Source organism: Eulemur rufifrons, chromosome 7 (genome assembly GCF_041146395.1).
Source record: "Eulemur rufifrons isolate Redbay chromosome 7, OSU_ERuf_1, whole genome shotgun sequence".
In the NCBI taxonomy this organism is placed as follows: Eukaryota; Metazoa; Chordata; class Mammalia; order Primates; family Lemuridae; genus Eulemur; species Eulemur rufifrons.
Window position 1 is genome coordinate 10,574,204 of NC_090989.1, and position 11,353 is coordinate 10,585,556.

General features: G+C 46.5%; 1 protein-coding gene across 1 annotated transcript; it reads left to right on the forward strand.

Moving 5' to 3' along the window:
- Positions 1 to 3,321: 3,321 nt before the first annotated feature.
- On the forward strand, positions 3,322 to 4,278 carry C7H21orf140 (chromosome 7 C21orf140 homolog). Its single transcript, XM_069472317.1, has one exon. It carries the CDS (start codon positions 3,322 to 3,324, stop codon positions 4,075 to 4,077), a length of 756 nt encoding a protein of 251 aa, XP_069328418.1. The 3' UTR covers positions 4,078 to 4,278.
- The last annotated feature ends 7,075 nt before the right edge of the window (positions 4,279 to 11,353 follow it).

The following is an 11,353-nucleotide window of genomic DNA, read 5'->3' on the forward strand; positions in this document are numbered from 1 at the left end:
ACTAAGAGGAAGCACCAGGGGGAAGGAGGATTCTGGCTAAAGTGATTTAACAGGATTTTTGTAGAAGACAGGCCAGGGTGACCAGACATCACCTGTGGTGTGGGTAGAGGATGACAAACCTGATCAGATGTTGAGAGTGATGAGGTATCAAGGGCAGGGGTACTTGCTATCTGACTTAGTAGGGCTCTTTTGCTAAAATTGGATTTGCTGTGATCAGAGTCTCTTTCCTGGGGTGCCCATTTCCCCTGCCAAGGCCCATCTCCTTGTGTTGGACCTTTCTTGACCTTTCTTCTCTCCCACTAGATGGCACCTTCCCTGAGGGTGGGGACTCTGCCGTCGTTCCAAGATTTAGGCAGAGCCTGGAACCTGAAGGAGCTCAAGATTTGTTGATGAAATAGAGAGAAAAAGAGAGAGAAACAGAAGCAAAGAGGGAAGGGAGGGAGGGAACATTTTCCATTTTTGCCATGGGAAGACATTTATTTCATTTGAATACTGGTCCTCGGTCTTGAATTTCTGTTGGTTTGTTTGTTCGCTCCTCCCTCCTATCACGTTTCCTTGTCCCTCCAGAGTCACCACCCAACTCTCTTGGGGCTGTCTTCCCAGGCAGTCTCTCTCAACAATAATGGCAGCCGTCTACTAAGCTCTGAGTCAGCAGGTCATGTCTGCTACCACATTAGTAGCTTTGACATACATATTCTCCCATTTTACAGATAGGGAAGTGGAGGCTGGTGAGGAGTGTAGCTGAGATGTGACCCTGGCCGCATGCAGTGCCAGAGCCTCTGCCCACATCCCAGCACTCAGCTGACCTCTGCTTCACCACACAGCCCCCTGGGGTCACGTTCACGCCTGCCACCTTGGCCTGACACCTGCTTGGACTCTGTCCCAGCATTTCCCACTCTGACATAGAAGCCACGCCAGGAAAGGCAAGATAAGTACTTGATTCTTCTATTTATTAATCGACACAATAATATAATGGTACCCCCCAAAGGCACCTCCAAAGGTGACTGATGAGTTTTTTGAGTACTTTTTTGTACCATTGTGAACTCACAGATTTTTATATATTTGTTCTGCTTGAATTTATTAAGTCATTTTTTGTCTATTGATTACTGATCAATGCTCAAATTCTTCCATCTTTGGCCAATAGGAGCCGCTCTTCATCAGCTCTTGGGCTCTTTCCGCAGAAGCCTGTAGTCTTTGGTGACTTCCTTGCTTTTTCAGGCTGCATGAGATGCCTCAAGCTCAACTGTGCATTTCCCTCCTCAGACCCAGACTCAAAGAATTCCCTGATTCCTCGGTCAGGAAATGATATTTAGAGACTACAGTCTGGGGTTAGCATTAAAAATCACCACTGGGTGGCTTTTGCTTCTCAGTCTTTTCCAGCAGACAGAGGTAGGAAATAAATATTTTTAAAAGAGAAAAATAAATCATTAATTAATACTGATATAGTCAATTCCTTTACATTCACATTATTTTAGACTGAAAATCTAACATTAACATAATTACTTATCATAAGTAATTTCATTTATCATAAAACAGACATGAGCTTCAAAATAATGATACCAGTACTATTATTGACAATAAAACTACTGACTATAGCTTCAGGTTGCATGTGTTTTTCTTTGTCCTCAGCATATATCCCATGAGGGAATATATAATCCAAATATCGTGTGAATATATAACCCAAATATTGTACCATTTGAAATAAATTCATGTCTGTGTGATTTTGTTACTGATGTGATAAGTAGCGAGGTTTACTGGTTTCTGTTTTATTTGTATCGTTTAATGATTATTTATTTTATTTTTCTTTTTGATTTACCTTTTTTAAAAAATATATAAAATGTTGACATTTTCCATTAAAATTATAAAACAAGGTACACTCAGAGAAGCCTAGAATTCTTACTTTTTTCCTCCCTCCTGTTCTCTCCTTCTCCTTATAAGGTAAGCATTTGAATCAGTGTTTGCTTTAGTCTTCTGTGGTTTGTACTTGAACATATAAGCACACTGCATATATATGCATATTTACACACACAAAAGATAACATAATATTTATACTTGTCTAAATACCTGAACAAGTTTCTCATATCCAAAACTGAAAATTGAATGAAAGAGGCAAAGAATTGTTGCCCTAGAATTGATCCATTGCACTACACTGTGTTTCACATTGTTGTCCCAGGCCACAGGGTCCCTTGGGGTGGGGGGAGAAAAGCGGCTGGCTGAGCAGGGGGACACTGGGACCACCATTACCACTTCTACCAGAGCAGTCCCAATTCTGTCCTACACATTTGGCATCCATGTCAAATTTGGTCTAAAAGTGGTTTCCACTACTAAAAGAAAAATCCTAAGAGGAAATGACCGCAAGCCAGTTATCAAACCAAACCTGCTGATCCCGGCCTCTGGGAGGGGATCTGTTTGGGGACCCCTCTGTTTGAGGACCACATTCTTCATGGTAACTTTACTATGATGGGATGGCCTTACTGTCTGGGGTCATCCAAACTTGAGTCCCAAGAAAACTCTTGCGTGGGGAAAAATCCTCATCCATTCGACAATAGAGCAAAGGACCTGAAAAATCATCTTGTCCTTGTCTTCGTTCGTCCCTGTGCACATTATGAAATGCCTTTAGCTCTGATTAAAGGGAGAAGAAAATACAAAGGAAATTGAAAAGACTTCTAGAGAGTGAAGGCAACGGTCACTTTGCCTGTGTATATAAGGTTAAAAGTGCTTTCCAGATGGGGCATTGAATTGGCTCAAAAACTGGCAACACCAGTGGAAGACAGGTGTGTAGACTGACTTCCTTTTGCTTTTTGCCATACCTTCCTTCTGCCATCTGGAAAAAACTACTCTTGATCATGGTTTTACACAAATTCTGTGCACACACAGACACACACCACTCAAGTCGAGGCCCCCCTGGACACGTCCTGACTATATCCCTGGTGCCTGGCATAATGCCTGGAGCATAGAAGGTGCTCGGTGACTATTTTTGGAATGGATAAATGAATGTAAATATTTCCCTCTAATAAATCAAATGTGTAGAGCCATACACTTCGCTCATTGCTATTAAAAGATTGCCAACCTCTGTCCCAGACCTTTGGCAGAAGTGATGTCAAAGTAGCATTTTCCATGGGTCCCATCTGCCATTCCCACATCATGTGGGCAAGCAGGGAGTTGTTCTGAGTATGTACTCCATGATGCTTTGAAGTCCAAAATGTATCTATGGGACTGACCCAGCTGTAAGAAAGCCCTTTATGAGGTCATCATTCCCCCGCTGGCCAGACCTCCCCAGACGAAGACATGCAAGCTTTTAAAACCACTTGAGAAGCCACCATGCCTCACTTTGCAAACCCTCTTTTAAGAAACATCATTATCAGAAGTCAATTTGATAGCATCAGGAGGAAGCAATGCCTCCAATATCTGAAAACCCTAAGAATGCTGCAATCTGATGGATTTAAGACTGTATATTTGGGGGAAACCAATATTCCAGAAAGCCTTGTGACGGGGCAAGACTTTAGTGATGGATATTTCATTCAAACTCCAAATTGGTGTATTGTGCATGCCGGTGGTAGTCAAGGATGGGTGCCTTGGAAATACCGGATGTTCCTGAGAGATGAGCTGTGTAACAAACAAGAAGACAGCCTCTTCTCTGAGTTCTGTGATGCGGTGAGAAAGATTTACGGGAAGTGTGCCATTGTGGTCAAAGACAGAAGGCTGCAGGAGGAGCTGAGGCCAAAGGAAGACAGAGAGGCTGAGGTCCAGCCCTACATCCCAAAGGTCATTAATTTAACCAGCATTGTGTGCTGCCCAGAGGTGGCCAAGTCCTGTGGCCATGAACTACTCTCTCTGCCGTCCCCTTGCAATTACCTGAGCCCTTTAGACGCAGCCTGGTCTTCCCTGAAATGGTTTATCATCAATAACAGAAAAGAGTTTTCTTTGCAGTCCATTGACAATATCTATTTGTACCAGTATATACTTTTAAGTGATTTAATTAGCAAAGGGATTGCAAGGATAAGCCCAAGCAAGTGGAAAACTTTAACTAACAAAGTACAGAGATGGGAAAACTACTATCTTGGGAAATTTTCTTAAGGGCAATTCCTCCAAAAAGCAGTGAGATTCTGCTATGTGTACGGTCTTTACCACCAACTTTGTGGACTGGAGTCCAGAGCACTGCGGCCAAAGATACTTCAACAGCGACCTCACAGGGGTGCTGCAAGGACTGACGGCTTCCTAAGGATGTTAGCAAATTGCTTTGAGTTTACTGGAGGTTTCATTAAAGCTTGTTGGTAAATGAGGGATCTCAACTCTCATCATGTTAAGGCCACTTTGAGGGCTTTGTTACTGAGAGGATTAGAGCTAACCCAACCCAAAGGAGGATGGTGGTGAGCAGGGGTGAGCAGGGTTAAAGGTCGTGTGGTCAAAATTTAGGTCCCAAGAGAAAAGGAGAACCAGCATGCAGTTGCAATAAAAAGCGAAAACTGGCTGGGCACAGTGGCTCATGCCTGTAATCCCAGAACTTGGGGAGGCTGAGGCGGGAGGATTGCTTGAGGCCAGGGGTTTGAGACCAGCTTGGGCAACATAGTGAGACCCTGTCTCTACAAATAATTTTTTTTAAAAAGTGAAAATTAAGTAGTGTGCCAACCAGTTTCACCCAACAAAATAATCCACAGGGAGCCATCAGCAAGGGACATTGTCCAGACAGTGGCCGAGCAAGACTCTTTCCTTCCTTTCATGACGGCAAGGCGGTGGAGGGTGAGTGAGGCATGGGAGGAGGTGAGACCTCACCCAGACCCTCCAAGGTGAGTTGGTGGTCCCAGCAAGGGACCTGGAGAGATACGACAGTGGTTGGTTCCAGAGGGACTTGGTGGGTGAACAGATGCAGTGATGAGGGTCTGTGGAACCCTGTTATCCAACCAACCTCCCTGCCAACTCCAAGAATCCCAACAGAAGGGCGTTAGACTTTGCCATGGAGTTTCAGCTCAAGGCCCTGCAGCCAAGCCACCTGCAGCTGGCACAACCACCCTCTGTTCAACTTTGGGGTTGCTGCCGTTGTAAGTTGTGAGGATTTGTGGTTGTATTTTTCACTTTGATAGAAAACGGCCGGACCGCTATTAAACATGACATAAAACTCACTCCTGTGTATACATGTCCAGGCAGTAATTGTACAATAGAAGTAATCATCCTGAGGTGTGCAAAGAGTAACTTCCATGGGCTGTTGCTAGGGAGGGAGATTGCGCGTGTGGGGGCCGGGGTATAGAGGAACTCGGTACTTTTCGCTCAACTTTGCTGTGGACCTAAAAAATGGCTCTTAAAAAATAAACTCTACTTGAACATAACTTGGGGAAATTTCTAGCTAGCTCCTAACAGACGGCTATAAGATTGTGAGGCCAGGTTCCTGAGAACCAGGTGCAGACAGCGTCGTTTGCTTTGCTTGTCTGCTTTCTCTCCAGAACCTCCCTGTGTTATTCAGAAAGACTTTGTCAGATGAAAATAGACGTTCAATGCTTTTCGGCGACTGAGTGGTGGACTTCTGCAGCATTTTGTCATTGTTAAAAACAGGAACCCTAGCATGCACCCAGAACAGCCAACCACTCCGAACTGCAAGGTTCCAGTTGTTGCGGATCCCACTGGACAGCCAAGAGTGCTGTATACATTTCCTCTGGCTGCTGTTACAAATTACTGCAAGTTTAAAACAACAGGAATTTATTCTCCCCCAGTTCTAGAGTTCTCCCCTAGAAATCAGAAGTCAGTTCCACTGAGCCAAGGTCAAGGTGTCGGCAGGGTGGTGCCTCCAGGGGAGAATCTGTTCCTTCCAGCTGCTGGAGACTGTCAGCATCCTTGGCTTGTGGCTGCACCACTTTCTCCTCTTCTGTGCCAAATCTCCCTTTGCCTCCCTCGTATAAGCACAACTGTGATTGTGTTTATGGCCCACCTAGATAATCCAGAATATCCTCACATCTCCAAATCCTTAACTTGATCACATATGCAGACTTTTTTTCCCATATATAGTAACAGTCACAGGTTCCAGGGAGTAAGATCTGGATACCTTTGGGGATCATTATGCAGCCAACCACAGATGCCAAACAAAGTCTTGTTCTGCCCATTGAAATATGGCATTTCTCCCTGGCAATTAACCTGGGGAGACAACTTTTATTGTGTGTATATTTGTGTGGTCTTTTTCTCTCTGTCACGTATATTTTAGGATTGAAGTTCCTTGAGAGCAAGTAATAGTATTCAAACTTCCTTGATCCCTTCAATGTGCTGTCGCTGTGCAGGCCCGAGTGTAGGTGGCCTGAGTTTGGGGACACGAGTGTGTTTTGCCCCACATCACATGTATTCCACACCTCCCCAGAGTTCCCGAATAATAAGCACTGATAGCTACACGTGCTTGATGCATTTAATCCTCACAACGGTCTATGATACAGGAACTATTATAATCTACATTTTACAGAGGTGGGAAACTGAGGCACAGAGAGACTCAATGCAGAGTTCACGCTTAGAGCCGTTATTCACGCTGCCTCTCCACTGACAGGAAACTCATTTAATCTTCACCACAACCCTATCAGGTGGGTGCTCTCATTTTTCCAATTGTGCAGATGAGGAAACTGAGATGTTGGAATGTCACTAAGGCCACCAGATTCCAAAGCCCGTGCCGCTCACCGCCATGCCTAGCTCAGCTACCAGAGCCCGGCTTTTCCTTTCTAACTCCCGTAATTTATATGGTGTGGGGCTGGCCTCTGACATCACACCAGACGGCAGCTGGCAAAACGGCCACCTACAGCTGGACACCACAACACAAAAGTTTTTCCACACCAAATCGAGGAAGAGGCAGAATATCTTTTTAAACACACAGTTTTTTGCAGTGAGGAAAAAAAAAAATGGAATGTTTTTAGGTTATCAGATGAACAAGATGAACCCACAGGAGCTATTTTTGTTTGAAAACCAAAACAATCTAGCAAAATAGGCTTAGGGCTTTATTCCTTTGAGGCCTTGTTTAGTCATTAGAAAAGCCAGCAGAGGAAAGAGAACATCAGTATAACCAGAGAGATCAAAAGCGCTACCTTTAATGTGCAATTTAGTTACATAAGATTGTATTCATAATTAAGAAATGCCACTTTATACTAAGTGTGGAAACTTCCAGCAGAAACCAACAGAAAGTGCACTGGGCTTTGGGAATCGGAGGGACCTAGTTGGAATCTCAAGTTTCTAGCTTATTAAGCTACGAGACTTTGGGTAAGTTCCTTTACTTCCCTGAGGCTCAGTCAACTCATTAGTAAAATAGGTTAATGCCTGTAAAATGGTGTAGCTCATGCCAAGCCACGACATTGTGTCTGGCACCTACTGAGTCCTCAAAAAACTGAAGCTCTTATCATTACAGTCCATGCTGAGGTTGAAGCAAATGTGTCCACAATTAGACCTAATGTCACTGGCCTCATTTCGTTTTTGCTCTTTGAGGAAAATTTTTGCTTCTTTTTATCACCAGGATGTAATAAGAATAGACACATCTTAAGATACTTTGATCAAAGGAAACTTTGTTCTCTGGCATTTCTTTTAAGACCATCTGCAATAGGTTGGGGAATTAATAATATTAATAATAAGAGGTTTCTTCCGGTGGGGGTGTGGCGGGGAGGCTGGTGAGGATAGCCCAGAATCTCTTTGGGAACAGCCACATTTAGTGTACTGTACTTAACAACAGTGGGTGCCAACACATGGCAACGCAGGGTTGGGCCACACACCGGTAGACCAGTCCTCTGGAAGTGAGACGGCGATGGTGGTGGTGGTGTTCTCCTTCTGAGTGGTTGGTTGATCAAACATCCAGTCCTTTCTGGCCTTCACCGTCACTAACAACCAGCTTCCCATCCCCACCCATGGACCAGGTGACTCCCAAGGAGGGGAGTGTCAGGAAACGGTGCTGGACCCAGGACGAGGCAGGAGGGAAATAAGCGAAGAGAGCATATTACCCACAGTTCAATCCGTCTGCGTTGGATGGGGCCCGTGTGGCCGATCGGGGCTGAGTTGCCCACTGAGGGAGAAAACACTCTGTCCATTGGCGATCATTCTGCCACATCCGAACTGTTTCTACACACTTGACTTCATTCAGTTCAGACAACCACCTCATACTGCAGGCAGGGCAGTGATCATTGAGCTCATTTTACCAGTGAAGACAAGGCTGGGGCCGTAGCTAAGTCACCTGGGCATGTACACAACAGCAGCAACAGGAGGGTCACAACCAGAACCCAAGTCTTGCTGTCAGAAAGCCCTCGCACCCATCTCTACCTGGCTCCACGTGTCAGCGAGGATTAGGTTGGACTATGAATAGTCCACAGAGATGTCAACAAAATAGAAGGAACCCCACCACCACCAAAAATAAGAAGTGTCAAGGTGTCAGTTCAGGGGTGATATAATGGATCCGTGGTCACCAAGGGCCCAGGGTTCTATCTTTTTACTCCATTGTCCTAGACTTGGTTCAGGCCTCAAAGTCACGTCATAGTCCAAAATGGCTGCTGCACAAGCCACTGCATTAGCATTCCAGGCAGTAAAAAAGGAGAAAGGGGCCGGGCGCGGTGGCTCATGCCTGTAATCCTAGCACTCTGGGAGGCCGAGGTGGGCGGATCGTTTGAGCTCAGGAGTTCGAGACCAGCCTGAGCAAGAGCGAGACCCCATCTCTACTAAAAATAGAAAGAAATTATATGGACAGCTAAAAAAAAATATATATATATAGAAAAAATTAGCCGGGCATGGTGGTGCATGCCTGTAGTCCCAGCTACTCGGGAGGCTGAGACAGGAGGATCGCTTGAGCCTAGGAGTTTGAGGTTGCTGTGAGCTAGGCTGACGCCACGGCACTCACTCTAGCCTGGGCAACAGAGTGAGACTCTGTCTCAAAAAAAAAAAAAAAAAAAAAAAAGGAGAAAGGGAGGAAGACTGTCTCCCGGTGACAATCCCTGGCTTCACCCTGACACAGGCGACACCTACACTCAGGGGCTCCCTCACACCTCTGTCACGCTCCTGTTCTGGCAGCGGAGGCTCCTTGAGGTCACACTGGTACCAGCCGTCTCTCCCCTCGGGGCCCAGGACAGAGTAGGGCACTGAACAAAGCTCGAGGACACTCGTGTCACCAAGTCTAGGGGAGACGCAGTACTGTGAGGATCAGGCATGTGGGCATCTTCAGGAATGAGTTGCTCGGACAGCTCTGCTTCCTAGACAAGACTTGAAAGAAAGCTTGGGGAGGGTAACCCTACTGAAAGAATCCCAGATTTTTTGTTTGAACTATTTGGTTTGTGAAATACATCATGAACGTCTCTGTTACGTATGTCTTCATTAAGCAGAATATATGAAACCGTTTAACTTTTTCTTCATGACTGAGGTCACCGTGATGAACATAACGTCATCGAGTGTGGCATTCCCGTGTGGGGTCTGCTGGCACGTGGAGATCGTGCAATGAATTCTCAGGCCTCTTCTGAAAGGCTGGCCTGGGGCTGTCCGGTGGGCAAGAACGTGGATTTCAGTTTCTGCGCTTTGCAGTGTCTTCCAGCTACCCGGGGATGGTCACCTCCTCAGTATGTATTTGTTCTCAGTTATGGTCCAAAGGGCTGCTGGACGGCGGGTCCAGATGGGGACAGTGGCAGTGGGCTTTATCACTCTATCCTCCTACCTACATCCAGCCGTGCACACGTGCAGCCAACCAATTATTTAAAATCAAACAAGTCTGTCTACTTCACATACCCATGGAAGGGAATGGGGCCGGTAACTCCAATCAGTGATTAACCATCTCCCCCTAGTGGTACAAGAGTGTATAGGAAAGGTAACTGAAAACAAACCAAAACCCCAAATGCTCTTTACAGAAAACCCGTGGGCATGCTCAGCGGTTTGGTCCAATCCTTGCCATCTTCCACTATGTTTTCCAAGAAGGTGGCCACAGGTTGCACAAATTCCAAAGCTTAGCTTTAAATCCCAAAGCCTAGGAAAGCGCCTGTGTTTAAAATACACTTGAGGATCTACTGGTCAGGCACACTTCATTCTCCATGAAAAGCCAACAGACCCTCCGCCTTGGATTTCTGGGGCACACGGCTGGGTGACCATGAGGGAGGAAGTGGCACCCAGAGCTGCCAGGTCTGCTGCCAGGCATGGCGGGAGCAGGTGATGCCCCAGTCCTGCAGAGTGAGCTGTGAGAGAGGCCAGGCCCCTGGTGCAGAAGCAGGGACCAGGGTGGGCAGGGCACGCTGCCAGGCTGCAGAGGGGTTCCTGACAAAGGCAAGAGGGTAGGCTGTGGCCTGGGTCAGTGCTGGGCCCCATCTGAGCAGGTCACAGGAGCGTGGGTGGGGGCCAGGTTGCAGAAATCCAAGGGCGTTATGCCTCTGCTCTGGCCACACATCCATGCTCCAACAGGACTCCGGGCCACAGCCGGGCTCCCAGGCAAAGGCTGGAGCAGGCTCCTATAGGGGCGGAGGTACGGGCTTACGTGAAAATCCTCTTCTGACTAGGGTGAGGTCTGCACCTTGCAGTGCCACCGTCTGTTCTGTACTTAGAACGTAGAGCCTATGTAAATTCTTTCCTGCTTCCTAAATTGTGATTGTAACTCCCCTGACTCCTCACATTGAAACTGCAAAGCTCCACCAAACTGGGAACAGCGGGTGGGATTGACATCTATTAATAGACACTCCCACAAATTTTCCACGTGGCTATCAGCTGCGAGACAAACATGCCACCATATTCCCGGCCCTGGTTACTGCTTCCTCATTCCCTGTCCACCCTGGTATCTTGAGAGAAGTGAGAGAACGTGAACCTGTAAGAGAGGGAATGGCCTGGGAAAAAAACAGCAAAAGATATTTTCTGTCTCTTTGAAACTTTCCTGACCCTTTCTGGGAACTGAGCCCTGCAATCCCTGTCTGGGGCAGGTGGTCGGGAGGGACAGGGGACTGTCTCTTGTTCTTTGTGTTATAGCAGATAGCTCAGCTGAACTGTGGCTCCAGCCCAGGCCCGGCACCTGGCCTGCAGAGGTCTGGGTGGGCCTCCCAGGTGGGCGGGGGCCACAGGCTTTGCCTCCGGCAGAGATAGGACAAGTAGCCCAGAACTGAGGGCCCTCCCTTTAAAAGCTCTGTATTTCTGCTTATGTACAGGAATTTGGATTTTGAGGCAATAGTCTGCCATTTTCCTCCTTTGCTGGCAAAGTAATAAACTTCTTTTTTCTCCTTCTCAAACCACTTGTTCTCATTCTTCTGATGTGGCCTCAAGGACCAGTGTCGAGCTTTCGGTAACAAATCCTTTTCATAGAGATCTCAATGTGCTGGGTGCTGAGCAGTAAACAATCTTACCTTACTGTTGCCACTGTTCTAGAGTCTGAAAGTCTCCTATGAACGTCCTGCCC